The sequence below is a fragment of the Myxocyprinus asiaticus genome, chromosome 14, assembly GCF_019703515.2.
Source record: "Myxocyprinus asiaticus isolate MX2 ecotype Aquarium Trade chromosome 14, UBuf_Myxa_2, whole genome shotgun sequence".
Taxonomy (NCBI): Eukaryota; Metazoa; Chordata; class Actinopteri; order Cypriniformes; family Catostomidae; genus Myxocyprinus; species Myxocyprinus asiaticus.
Genome location: NC_059357.1, coordinates 28,903,674 through 28,918,901, shown reverse-complemented (window position 1 = coordinate 28,918,901; position 15,228 = coordinate 28,903,674). Strand labels below are relative to the sequence as shown.

General features: G+C 39.4%; 1 protein-coding gene across 1 annotated transcript in view; it reads right to left on the bottom strand.

Moving 5' to 3' along the window:
* cacna1ha (calcium channel, voltage-dependent, T type, alpha 1H subunit a) overlaps positions 1–15,228 on the bottom strand; it is a 105,896-nt gene that overhangs the window by 26,418 nt on the left and 64,250 nt on the right. The window contains exons 9-11 of the mRNA XM_051715927.1: positions 2,051–2,202; positions 1,469–1,654; positions 1,075–1,192 (exon numbers count right to left, since the gene is read on the bottom strand). Of these exons, the coding sequence (XP_051571887.1) occupies positions 1,075–1,192; positions 1,469–1,654; positions 2,051–2,202 (456 nt within the window). The remainder of the gene's footprint in view (positions 1–1,074; positions 1,193–1,468; positions 1,655–2,050; positions 2,203–15,228) is intronic.

Sequence of the window (15,228 nt, the reverse complement as noted above, 5' to 3'; positions counted from 1 at the left end):
CTCTAATGTTGCCAGATTTAGCTAAATAAAAAGTTGTTGTTTCAAATGACACTTTAAAAAAATGAAAGGCTTAAATTAATATTTAAAAATGCTAAATCTAAATATACATCCTAAATACACAGTAAATATAGTTTTTATATACATTTAAGGGGAAATATACAGTAAATTAGCAATTAAATATAGCTCTAAATTTTAAATATAAATGTTAAATTTAAAAGTACAGGTAAATATGTAGTTACAGGTTGAGAAATAATCAATATTTAAGTTCTTTTTTACTATAAATTCTCCTCCCTGCACAGTAGGTGGCAATATGCACAAAGAATGCAAATTGCCAAAAACAAAAAAATAATAAAGTGAAAGTGGAGATTGATCGTAAAAAAGGACTTAAAGGTGCACTAATTAACTGTAAATAGTTTTGAAGTTCAGATGCCATTGTAGAAATGTAGTATTCACAGTCAGCCATGATTACTTTAATCAATGAGTGACAGTGTCAGGACGGTTAACAGGATGGTTACTGAGATTAAGTGATTAGTATTCGGCTGGTCATGTGATTCTAACATGGCAGCCCCCATGTGTGGACCCTCTCCATGTAGAATAAAACAGCTTTTATAAGATTATTGATATGACTCCTGTCTTCATTTTAATGTGAGTGGTACATATATTGCAAAATAAAAATTCATGTCATTAGGAGTTAAACTTTTTTAATGAGGAAAAAATTAACCTAATGAGTGCACCGTTAAATATTGATCTATTTCTCACCCACACTTATCATATCACTTCTGAAGATATGGATTTAACCACTGGAGTCAGATTTACACATAGAATTATCATTTATGTTATATTTTTATGTTTAACCCTAAATGTATACAAAAGTTGTGAAGGATGTGAAAACCATTTGTTAAGTTAAATCTAACTTAAGCAGTTATTGGCAGCACACTTTCCATTCTTCACATTTTAAAATGTAATATGTCCTGTTTAAAATGTGTAAAAAAATGAAAAATTGCTTTTCTTTTTTTCTACTCTGTAAATTGTAACTACTATGTCAAAAGAAAGCAGCACAGTATCTGTTCAGACCTGAAACACAGTGACAATGGCCCACAGCAGGGAGTCAAAGTTTTTCCTGTCTGGAATCGTGTCTCCATTCTCCATTTTTAGGCTGAATTTGCATCCAAACAGATGCATTCCAAGAATGCTGTATTAACAATAACATAACAATTAAATGCAGAAATATGTAAGTGCATAATACTCTACAAGCTCTGATCTTGAACATAATTCTTTAACAGAAACTGTTAATTTTCATGAAATTGCATAATCCAATATTTTTCACCACTATGAAAATTCACATCAGTTTGTTTAATCTAACCACTTAATTAATTTCTAAAACCAACTATGAAGATTACAATCTTGATGGCACTGGGCACCAGGCTTGGACCTAATTGGTTGAATGAGTTGTGGGTGTGGTCAGCACCTGAAAGTGAAGATGAAGAGCATGAGCAGCATGCAGAATGTCGCCACATTGTCCATAGTCTTCATGAGGACCACCAGCTGTCTGCGCAGTGCAGGGAGGAAGCGCACCAGTTTGAGTACACGCAGGAGTCGAAACGTCCTCAGCACTGAAAGACCTCCATCTGCCTGTCCTATGATCTCCCACACACTGTCAAGGACACACACATGCCCAACAAAATCATGTTTGATGTTCTCAGATCCAGTTCAAAATTCAACATTAACACTTATATGCACTTAAAATACAATATAAATATTAAAGACCCCATGAAATTGCTTGAAGAGTGCAGTTGACTTTCCTGTGTTGACATATTTCTTATTGAAACAGTTAGCTTGGACAGGGCATAGCGAAGGACTTATCCTTTTTTTTTATTTTTTATAAGTAGCCAATATCCTTTAGTTTAAATGTCTATATTTATATTAACTGTTAGGAGTACAATTTAATCATGATTGCAGAAAAACACTGCTAGAATTCACCACTGTCTTCTCTTCCACAATAGCTTGAGAGTGTGACAGAAACAAACATGTCCTTCTAAACAGATCTTACCTTATGACTACAATAATCCCATCAAAGATGTTGTATGGATTCCTGATGTAGCCGAAGATGCCAAAGGCCAGCAGTTTGAAGAGCATTTCTAGGACAAACATGCTAGTGAAGACAATATTGCTGATCTCCAGAATGTCTGTCAGCTCCTCAGGCTGTGAGAGGAAACAGAGACACACCTCATTACCTTCTGCAGGTAAAAGTTATGCCAGGATTCTGCTGGAAATACTACATATCAATGACCTCAATCACTGACCCTCATAATGGCACCTTCACACACCCTTGCGCTCATAACAATACATGAAATGCCAGAGGGTTGTATCAAAGACGGCCCACAAGTACAAAAATTAATGGGACAAATCACAATGCTCAATATGGCAGCTGTTGGAAATAAAGCAAATGTTGCCAGCATATGTTGTGTTTTATATAACCAGCATTGCCAGAAAAAAACTTCATAGCTTCATAGTTTCACTAGGTAGGTTGCTCGTCTACCAGCAAATCTAGCACCAAACTAGCACTAACCAGCATAAACCAGCCTAGACCAGCATGGAAAATCCCCACCTATCAGTTATAAAAAGACAATCGCCTTTTTGATAGAATCATTGCCTGTTAGTTTACTCTAAAAGGTTGATGCACATTAGCTGGACCAGCCTGAAAAGTAAATTTTTGGTGTGTGATTTGAGTTAAAGAAATACAGTTTATAACATTTATGTTGTCTGATTTGAATGGTGTGATTTGAAATAATTTTATTATAGAAATGTAATCTTGGAGACTTAGATTTTACCCATTCATGTATGAGGAGTACTCCGGGGATGTTACCAAGATGGCTGCCGAGTGAAATGATTTGCTTGAACTTCTCTAACTAGTAAAAACACTACTCGAATACTGCAAAGTGCCTTTGCCTGCCCTGGGCAACAATGAATCTGTTTCTCTCACCTTAATGTTGCCGTAACAACTCAGTGCATTGGTTGGCGCCAGGGCTAGATTGGTAATCTTGCATACCGGGCATTTTCCCGGTGGGCCGACGCACTTTGGGGCTGATCAGGGGCGGACTGGCCATCGGGAGAACCGGGTCTGCCGTGAAACGGGCCGAATGGGTCGCAATAAGCTGAAAAGAGCCTCCCCCCCTTTAGTTCACCCAAAAAGAAAATTCTGTCATTATTTAAAAAGACTGTATTCCTTTAAAAGACTTGGAATGTATATTTCTATGTGAGAGTGCAAATGATTGGTAACAGTTTACAATAAGGTTCTATTTGTTAACTTTAGTAAACCATATTAGTTAACATGAACTAAATAAACAATACTTTTACAGCACTTACTAATCTAGTTAATGTTCATTTTAACATACACTACCAGTCAAAAGTTTTGAAACACTTAACTGAAATGTTTCTCATGATCTTAAAAATATTTTGATCTGAAGGCATATGCTTAAATGTTTGAAATTAGTTTTGTAGACAAAAATATAATTGTGCCACCATATTAATTTATTTCATTATAAAACAAAAATGTAAAAAAAAAAAAAAAGTTTTTGAAATTGATGACTTGGACCAAATAATAAAGAAAAGCAGCCAATAAGTGCCCAACATAGATGGGAACTCCTTCAATACTGTTTAAAAAGCAACCCAGGGTGATACCTCAAGAAGCTGGTTGAGAAAATATCAAGAGTACATGTCTGCAAATTCTAGGCAAAGGGTGACTACTTTGAAGATGCTAAAATATAACACAGTTTTGATTTATTTTGGATTTTGTCACAACATAATTCCCATAGTTCCACTTATGTTATTCCATAGTTTTGATGACTTTACTATTATTCTAAAATGTGTAAAAAAAAAAAAAAAAAAATTATAATAAAGAATGAAGTGTTTCAAAACTTTTGACCGGTAGTGTATAATAACACATTTTAAAAAATCAAAAGTTGTATATGTTAACATTAGTTAATGCACTATGAACTAAATTAAACTAACAATGAACAATTGTATTTTCATTAACTAACATCAACAAATATTAATAAATTCTGTAAAAAATATATTGTTCAATGTTAGTTCATGAAACCTAATGCATTGTTTTTTTGTTGTTGTCGTAATTTTTGAATCTAGATGTTGTTGTTTATGCATAGTGCTCATTTTAATGCAGGTTCAAAGTTTCAAGGTTAAACTTAAATTCTAAATTTCAAGTAATCAATTACTCGTTTTCTCATTTGTTTGAGTACTTGACTACAAAATTACTCAAAATGCCCATCCCTTATATAAACCCAGAGAACTGCAAGAGTATCAAGGACATTACGATAAATGCACATTTCATATAACATCATGCTTATGGGCAAAATTACATTAAGATATTTTAGCATATGCAAAGCAATTACAATTGATTAGTTTCACACAAATGTATCCAGTGCTGAGCTTTGACAAGCAAAGCTATAAACTCTTTTAATGAGAGCAAAGCAATGCAGCAAGCACAGATCTATCAGTCAGACATTACTACTAAAATCTGTCCATCATAAGCAGTTTCAGGTCTCTTTACATCCGCTGATGCAGACTGTACCAACTCTTTGTGAGGAAATTACCACTACACTCAGTTCTTCAATACAAATCAACAGATATTCTAAAGCAACTATAAACTGCATGAGCCTCTGGGCTTTGCTGCCTATTATAAGAGCAGCCATCCTCAGCATTCAACAGGATACTGTTCACATTTACACACTGTTATAAAATCTGTTTTCTGTACTTACATCATAATTATATTAAATTATAATTAAATTATATTTAGGTTTTAAACATCAACTCAAGTAAACCTAGAGAGAGGAATGCTGTAAATAAATGCAGTAAAAACTGACAGGTCACCACTAGGGGGCTTCACGACCCCGATGTCTGTATTGATCTACATACATTAATCAATGTGCTTAAGCATTCTGGAGAAGTGGTGTATAAATATTCATTGTTACTCGAGAACAAACAACAGATTAGTAATGGATTAGTAAAAGAATAATGAAACCCTGCACTAACCCTTTTACTATTGCAATGTTAGATTAGACAGACAGACAAACATTCTAATAATTTCATGCAATTGGTATTGAAGGGAAGAAGAATGATTTAAAACATAGAAAGTTAGCTAAAGCTAGCAATGACAACATGAAAACCTGTCCAAAAATGTGCATACAGATACACAAATACAGACTGCACTGCTGTGTTGTGTTTAACAGGTTACTGTGCGAATCATTATTCCAGCAGTGGGCATCACCTCAGGTGCCAGGATTTTTAAAGTGTGTTAACTCTAATATGGCTTGAAGAAACAATTTGATGTTGATTTACCAGAACAGCTTTGAACCAGCAGGCATAAACATTGTTTACTGGAATGTTCCTCTAAATAATATACAGTAGTTGGAGACCCATGCCATTTTTATGCAGTGCCATTACCCAAGTTAAGTCATGATTAATTCTAAACACATTCTCATTGTCTGCGCATAATTTTCCCAATAAAATTGTGTCCTATTTCCAATGACAAAGAGGATCAGCAGTGTTAATTTTTACCAATTTTTTTGTTTCATTTATAGTTTTAGTCTTTCTATACAATTAGTCAATATTACTATTAAAATATTATTCTGAATTCTTCATGCTTTAGAGACTGTCATTAATTTTCTGTGTTTAGCCTGTTTAGAATATTGCATTGCGTGTAGCATTTTTTACGGAAACTGCATATTCACATTGCAATGTTGGCAACACAAGTTACACATATTATGACTAGAGCGTAATTTATTTCAAGTTCACCTGTACATTTGCTTCATTGTCTGTGCGGATATGTTGTGGATACAGTGATTAATCACATGAATTAACAGGATTCATTTGAGTGAGGTAATTAACCTGTTTTAAAGTGGTTCATTTTGCCGGTGCTCAACTCATGCAGCTCAAGCAGGAAAATCCTCAACCCACTGTATTACTAGGTTAGATACATCCATATTGAATATCTTTTTTCTATAAACAGATGTTTCTCTAGCTGTTTCTTCTTCTGTTTATATCGTGCAGTATTATTTTCTCGCTTCATATTTTCATCAACAGTAGGCTTCAATAAAATCGTCTGATTATCGTCATTATGCATATCATATTCATTATCGTTGATGAAGGGTTTTTTGATTTCGTCAACAATAATGAATACAACATGCATCATGTTGACGAAAATATAATAATACTGCATTTGCGTCAGTGATTTCATTGACGAGATTAACACTGAGTATCAATGAATTTCTACGCTTTAAGATAATACGTTTGTGTCTGAGACCTCCTCACCTCTATCAACCCAATCCCTTCAACAATCCCATAAAAACCCCATGATATTGCTAGGTGAGCGCAGTTTTCCTTCCTGTGTTGACTTATTTCCTATTGAAACAAGAAGTTTGGGTGGGACATATCGAAGGGCTCGTCCTTTTATTTTTAAATTGCCAGTAGTCTTTAGTTTACGTCACAGCCATGAACCATAATTTAAGACTTGCTGGTCGGTTACAAGCAGAGGGACATTCTCATTATATAGAGCATTTCATTGGACAAAAATTGTAAAATTTTAAATACATATCTGCTAACGTTTTAGGAGTACACTAGCACAGTTTTATTTCAAACTTTTATGCCGTAAGTACCCCCACACAGGGCTGCAGTTAGGAATTCTTGGGCCCAGTACAAAAGGCATTCAGCGGGCCCCCCTCCAGTCCAGTGCGGACAGTAATCACATCAATGTCCCCCAATCAACCACATCAACCATGCTACCCAGATGGATTTCGCGGTTGTGCGCTATCTTGGTGTTTATATCCGCGTTTCCCTCTGAACACGTTTAGATGCGTTATACAATATGGAATAGGCTTTCCATGGATCCCCCTCTACTCCGGGCCCCCCTCAAGCCCAGGCCCAGTTGTACCAGTTGTACCCCCTTGTGGCCTTGCCCCCACAGCACTATTAGTAGGTCTCAAGTATCCCTTCATTGGCAGAAAAACAAAGACATTTACCAAAGGCTAAATATATTTAACGTTATCATGAAAGTTGCTGCTTATGATGTTTATTCATTAACAACAACAACAAAAAAAAAAAACAAGCCATATAAGTTGTGAAACTATTGCTAATGCTGTTTAATTATACTGTACAGGGGATCTTTTAAATGTTTCAAATGTTTATTGTTTACATGCATAATTTGTACTGTTTAAAAGTATTTACATGGGAATGTAGAACCAGTGCTAAAATGGTACTGTCTCTTTAAGACTAAAGGCTGTTCAGCGTTTGTTTTTGTGAGCATATATCAACATGTTTTCTTTATTAGAAAACTTTTTTTGTTTTGTTTTTTTGATCAACAATATTTAAAGAGACATTATCAATGACAAATGGATTTTATAGATATCATCTTTGAACACCCATTACATGAAACGAGTCAAACCAAACTCTCAACACACAGTGAAAGGATCTCGGTGCTAAACTTTGCCTATTAAAAGACTGATCTTAGGATTTTAAGAATAGATATCGAGATCGTTCAAATGAAGATCGCAATTAATTGGGGAATTTATATTTTTACGCAACCACAATCCCTAATATTTTTATTTTAAGTCATATAGGTTAAACAAAGCAAAATTTGCAAATACATTTGTTTAAGCGAGCATTATCAATAATCAATTTCATATATATATATATATGTATATAAAGAAAAAACCTACCCAAAAACCTGTGTTAGTCTCATATACACTGAGAAAATTTCTATTCAAAGTTTCTAATGGACTAAAAAAAACACACAAAAATGTTTTAATTTCATTGACTCCACCCTTTAACACTAAAAACAAATCAAATCCCCATATAAGCTTTGCTGAACATGGTCTGCCTGAGTGCAAAGCTCCAAATTCCCACAGCTACTGCATCAGACACATTTGCTGGAGATAGGAAAATAGCAATGGACCTGCAGTGACAGTGAAAATGCATGTTGGGACACTGGGCTGAGTGATGTTAGGAGAGGACAGCTGCACTTCTCTAGAGCGAGTCCACCGCTGCTCTCTAAACAACCCCCTTCTTCCATCATATCCCATGATGCCTCAACACAGCATACATTCCTCATCCCCCACTTGTGTTTGTACCTCTGAGTGCAGAACAACTCAAATCAGAAAACGTAAAAGGAATGAAAACAACAGCGCTTTCTGTGACTTCCAATGGTCTTTGAAAAAAATGCATACCAATTCACAGCAGTAAAATATTCAGTGATAAGCCACAATAAATGCATTTGAAGCCATGTTGTGTTTGGTAAAAAGATGTGTGATGCAGATGATAATATGGGTGAAGGTGAGGTGCAGAATTGCTCTATAATTTGGTAGTTGATGTATGGATTATTTTAATTTTTTATAAACATCAAGGTTTTGCGTCAAACTTTATATGAAGGTACAATGGAAAGTGTATATTTTAGGTTCTATAACTGGTAACAATTTCTTTGGGTTTTTTTTTTTTTTTTTTTTTTTACATATATGTATATTCCAAGTAGTCTCTCAATTAATATGAAGTCATAAAATGAGAAATGAGAGCTCAGTCAGGGAATACACTAAATGTCTTTTTAATTAGTCCAGAAAGTAACTCCAGAACAATCCATAAAGTAATTCCAAACTGAAACTTCAAAACATGCCAAGAGTCAATAGAAAAAATTATAAAGTAATTCCAAAATAGAAACTCCAAATAGTTCCAAGGAGTCAATACAAAAAAGCAAAAGAGGGTTTAGAACCTCAAAGGGGAAATTAATGTTCCCAAAAAGGTACATAAAAAATCTGGAAAAAAGGGAAATAATTTGTAATTTGGCAAAAGTCACAAAATCAAACAGAGCAAAAATATCCAGAGACAAATCACAAGAGGGATTTACCAAAAGACTGGAGAGGTTGGTCTCAACATATCATACACTGAGCATAGAACAGAGGAACAGAGCAACTTAAATACACTCACAGAAAATTAGGCACAGGTGAGGACAATAATAATACAATGGCTGGAAACTGAAATGAAACACAATGAGGGCCTCTAGTGGCCAAAACTAGTCCATAAACCTAACAGGACCCCTTCCTCTAGGAACGGCTCCTGACGTTTCTTCCAGGACGATCAGGGCAACAGGCATGAAACTCCCTGATTAACTCCGGGTCCAGGATGTCCCGGGAAGGAACCCAGGAGCGCTCCTCCGGACCGTAGCCTGCCCAGTCCACCAGATACTGAAGAGACCTCCGTACTCGTCGAGAGTCCAGAATCCGATGGACCGTGTAGGCTGGCTGACCTCCGATAATGCGAGGCGGAGGGGAGGTTTGACTGCAGGAACAAAAGGAGAAGATACAATAGGCTTTAACAAGGAAACATGGAAATTGGGATGAATTCTTAGAGACCTGGGCAAGTATAGATGGTAAGTAACAGGGTTTACTTTCCTTGCAATACGGAATGGGCCAATGTAACGCTGGGCCAGTTTGCGGGACTCCACTGGCAAAGGCAGGTTCTTTGTCGAAAGCCACACCCGTTGGCCCGGGTGCAAGGTAGGTGCTGGTCGGCGATGATGATTGGCCTGGCGCTGATACTGCTGAGACACCTGGAGAAGTTTATGCCGAGCCTTCCTCCAGGTTAGGTGGCAGCGCTGAACAAAGAATCGTGCCGAAGGAACCCCAACTTCCTGCTCTTGATCTGGGAACAGTGGGGGGATGAATCCAAACTGGAACTCAAATGGAGACATCCCAGTAACAGATGAACAAAGAGTGTTATGAGCATACTCAGCCCACATGATGAAGGATGCCCAGGTGCTAGGATTATTCGCAGCCATACACCTCAGAGTGGTCTCTAGATCCTGGTTCAACCTCTCAGTTTGGCCGTTGGACTCTGGGTGGTAGCCAGAAGACAAACTTGCCGACGTCCCTAGTAATTGGCAGAAGGCACGCCAGAAACGAGAGGAGAACTGTGGACCTCTATCTGTGACAATGTCCTGTGGAATTCCAAAGACTTTGAACACATGGTTAATACTTATCTCTGCAGTCTCCCTGGCAGAGGGTAGCTTAGGCAAGGGGATAAATCTGCATGCCTTAGAGAACCTGTCAACTATAACAAGGATATATGATTAATCCTTGGGATGACGGGAGGCCAGTAACAAAGTCCATAGAGAGGTGAGACCATGGCCGTCGAGGGATGGAGAGCGGATGGAGCAATCCTTGGTAGATTGATGAGGCACCTTTCCTTGGTTACATGTTGGGCATGCAGCCACAAATTCCCGGACATCCTCCTTGATGGTAGGCCACCAAAACTTTCTTAGGAGGAACTCATGGGTCTGTGCAGAGCCAGGATGGCAGATAAGGCTGGAGCTGTGACCCCACTGGAGGACCTGAGAACGGACAGAGCTTGGGACAAACAAACAGTTAGCAGCCCCCCCCCCAGGGTCATGTTCTTGAGCTTGGGTCCTTCTTACTGTGATTTCAATCTCCCACCTGACTGGAGCCACAACCTTAGAGCTAGGGATGATGGGCCTCACGGAATCCTCACAATTAGTGGGTGAGTAGACTCGAGACAGAGTGTCAGGTTTCAGATTCTTGGAGCCTGGGTGATAGGACAGAGTAAACTGAAACCGGTTGAAAAACAGAGACCACCGAGCTTGGCGAGGATTAAGCCGTTTAGCCTGTTGGATATACTCCAAATTTTTGTGATCAGTGAGGACTAAAAATGGGTGTTGAGCTCCCTCAAGCCAATGTCTCCATTCTTCAAGTGCTAGCTTGACGGCCAGAAGTTCCCGGTCTCCCACATCATAGTTTCTCTCAGCAGGTGTTAGACGGTGTGACAGGAAAGCACAGGGGTGCAGCTTGTTGTCCTCCCCTCGCTGAGAGAGAATAGCCCCCACCCCCATATTCAAGGCATCCACCTCGATCTTAAAAGGCCTTTCTGGTTCAGGAAGAGTCAGGATGGGGGCAGAGGTGAAACGGTGCTTGAGGTCTTGGAATGCATCCTCGGCCTCAGAACTCCAAATGAATTTGTAACTTTTACCCTTTGTTATAGATATAAGAGGAGCTGCTACACCACTAAAACTGCACACAAACTTGCAGTAAAAATTAGCAAATCCTAGGAACCGTTGAATGTCCTTCACTGAGGTGGGGGTGGGCCAATCAGTAACGGCCTGGACTTTCTTAGGATCCATTTGAATGTTGCCCGGGCTGATGATGAATCCTAAGAACTGCACTGTGGACACATGAAATTCACACTTCTCTGGTTTGATGAACAAATGATTATCCAGGAGGCGACTGAGAACCTTCTGAACATGCCCAATGTGTTCGTGTAAGGACCCTGAGAAGATAAGAATATTGTCTAAGTAAACGAACACAAATTTGTTGAGCATGTCCCGAAGGACATCATTGATCAATGCCTGAAACACAGCAGGGGCGTTTGTAAAAGCCGAAGGGCATAACTTGGTATTCATAATGCCCTGTGGGGGTGTTAAATGCTGTTTTCCATTAGTCTCCTTGCCTTATGTGCACTAGGTGGTATGCGTTGCTCAGGTCGAGTTTAGTGAAGATAGAGGCTCCTTGAAGCAATTCAAAGGCAGTGGACATGAGAGGTAATGGGTAGCGGTTCCAGACAGTGATCTTATTGAGGCCTCTGTAATCAATACATGGGTGAAGCCCACCATCTTTTTTGCCCACAAAGAAAAATCCTGCACCTGCGGGAGAGGTGGAAACCCAGATGAATCCTGCGGCAAGGGATTCCTTTATGTAACTGTCCATGGCTGCCCACTCAGGAGCAGAAAGAGAGAAGATACGGCCTCTAGGAGGTATAGTGCCTGGGAGCAGGTCAATAGCACAATCGTAGGGATGGTGGGGGGGTAACGTGGTGGCCCTACTTTTCTAAAGACCTCCTGGAGATTGTGATATACAGAGGGAACTCGAGAGAGATCAGGGAGTTCTTGGGACTTGGAAGTGGTGTCAGGGGAACTCGAAAAAATACAGGTGGCATGACAAGTGGGACCCCATTCTAGGACTGTGTTGGTGGACCAGTCGATATGGGGATTATGCTGCAGAAGCCAGGGGTGACCAAGGACTACAGGGAAGTTGGGAGACTGAATGAGATGGAAAACCATCTCCTCCTGGTGTTGAAAAATGGAAAGGCGTAGAGGGAATGTTTGATGTGTTATCTCTCCATGGCCCAAAGGTCGTCCATCCAGAGCAATAACAGCCAGAGGAAAGGGAAGGGATTCATAGGGAATACAGAGCTTCTTAGCCAGGGAAAAGTCCATGAAATTTCCAGCCGCACCTGAATCCACCCAGGCCTGCAAGGAGTGGTTATGATCGTACCAGGAGAGTGTGACTGGAAGAAATAATCCTGAATTTGTGAGGGGAGCGGTTAGGGAAGCTCCCATCACAGACCTCCCCTGTCTGCACGGGATGGGGCTTTTCCCGAGAGCTCGGGACAGGCAGCTCGAAAGTGCCCTGATAGGCCACAGTAAAGGCAGCACCGCTCCCTCATGCAACGGTCACGTTCAGCAGGGGGAATCCTGGTACCTCCCAACTGCATAAGCTCGGGGGGTTCTTGGAAGACTTGAGCCAAAGGGCGTACAGGGGTTGGGCTGACAAGCTTACGGCTACACACTCTCTCTCTTAGCCGGTTGTCCAAGCGGATGGCCACATCTATGAGGACCTCTAGACTGTCGGGCGGGTCTTTGGTGGCAAGCTCATCCTGGATGGCCTCTGAGAGACCGTTCTGGAAGCAAACGATAAGGGCCTCTTGGCCCCAGCCACTTGTTGCTGCGATGGTGCGGAACTGAATGGCATACTCCGCCACGCTACGATTGCCTTGCTTGATGGACAGAAGCTCCTTAGAGGCTTCTGGGCCTTGGAGAGGATGGTTGAATACTTGTCTGAATTCCCCAACAAATGAGGCATAACTGGAACAGAAGGGGCTGCATGCCTCCCAGATGGCTGTGGCCCAGGACCGGGCTCTTCCAGAGAGGAGGGTGATAATATAAGCAATCTTGGCTCTGTCAGAGGGAAAGGATGATGGCTGCAACTCAAAAGTAAGGGCACACTGAGTGAGGAAGCCATTACAAGCACTAGGATCTCCTGAGAAGTGCTGAGGTGGAGGTATGGTACTGGGGTTAGGTGACCCTGACTGATGCACAGGGACTGGGGCTGGATCAGGGGTGGTGGGCAGTTGCCGAAAAAGCTCTTGTACAGAAGTCAGGATGTCAGACAGCAGGCCATCGTGTTTAGCCATCAGGGTCTCATGCTGGGCTAAGGCGGCCCCCTGACGGGCAACTGCCCCGAGAAGATCCTGTGAACTGGATGAATCTGCTGGGTCCATTTTGTGGCTCAGTGTTTCTGTAAGGACCAAGGTTCGAACTAGACTGTGAATGCTGAATGTAGGAGAAGGCGGAGGACCCAGTTCCAGAGATGAGAGCTCAGTCAGGGAATACACTAAATGTCTTTTTAATTAGTCCAGAAAGTAACTCCAGAACAATCCATAAAGTAATTCCAAACTGAAACTTCAAAACATGCCAAGAGTCAATAGAAAAAATTATAAAGTAATTCCAATAGAAGATTCCAAAATGTTCCACGAAGTCAATGTAAAAAATGATTAAGTAATTCCAAAATAGAAACTCCAAATAGTTCCAAGGAGTCAATACAAAAAAGCAAAAGAGGGTTTAGAACCTCAAAGGGGAAATTTGTGTTTCCCAAAAAGGTAAATAAAAAATAAAAATAAAAAACTTCAAGGGAAAAAATTTGGACAACAAAAGGCAAAAGTCAGTAAATCAAACAGAGCAAAAATATCCAGAGACAAATTACAAGAGGGATTTACCAAAAGACTGGAGAGGTCAGTCTCAACATATCATACACTGAGCATTGAACAGAGGAACAGAGCAACTTAAATACACACAGAAAATTAGGCACAGGTGAGGACAATAACACATAATATAATGGCAGGAAACTGAAATGATACACAATGAGGGCCTCTAGTGGCCAAAACTAGTCCATAAACCTAACAGCTTCAGTGATAGGTCGCACAGTGGGCTCTTGACTGACTTTGATGCTGTAATGAAGACTGTCATTGGCCCCATGTAAATCCAATTAGGTGGCTGATTGACCGGAGAGTGCCAAGACTCTGCTGAGTTGCTGATCTTTCTCCCAGCTGTACTAAGAGCATTCAGTACGTAGATCAATGCAGCCAGCCTTATCTCATTACTGTAATCCTCCCTCAATAACTATATGGTGATAATGTATTCCAATAGCTGGCAGCACTCAGCACCGCACTGAACAAAAATCTATATGGATAAACCATAAAATTTTATTTTAAATGAAAGACAATAGCTTAATAAACAACTTGTCTGTCACATTGTGCACAGTGATAACTGAGGACGTCTTTTCTTATGCAAATAAAGTATGCATACATTAATTAAAGAATATTCCAGGATATACAGTTGGCACCTACAGTTCTTCCCTGTGTTGACATGTAGCCAATAGCCTTTACTTTCACTTTCACTTTCACTTTCAATATGTGAAAGAGTGTGAAAATGGAGATTTATAGTAAAAAAGGAATTAAATATTGATCTGTTCCTCACCCACACCTATCACATCGCTGCAGAAGACATGTATTGTAAGGACCAACAGAGCTGAGATATTCTTCTGAAAATCTTTGTTTGTGCTCAGCAGAAGAAACAAAGTCATACACATCTTAGATGGCATGAGGGTGAGTAAATGTTGAGAATTTTTATTTTTGGGTGAACTATCCCTTTAATGTTGTAGCACTAAATCAGCATTTACTGTATAATTGGTATTTATAATTAGAGGGAGGGAACATTCTCATTCTAGAGATCATTTTATAGAGAGCATATCTCATCTCACATTTACTTTTAATGACACTATTGGTTAGGTTAAGATTGAAGGTAGGGAAATACATTTTGTTGATTTGAAACTTGATAAAGGAATAATCTTAAAAACAAACATTTCTGTAATTAAAAATTCTTGCAAGTGCATTAAAAAAATATTTTTGCATGTCTGCTTTACACCCCTCTGGCCTAATAGGCTTCTATTCCATGTAAATTACTGTAAATGTGTTTCCCATTTGTTTTTACAAACTGAAGGATTAGTCTGTGTGGTAAAAGTAGGTGCAATATTTTTGTCTGTGGAAACTGACATCACGCCAAAGATGGATGGACATTTAATTAAAAATAACTTAGAATAT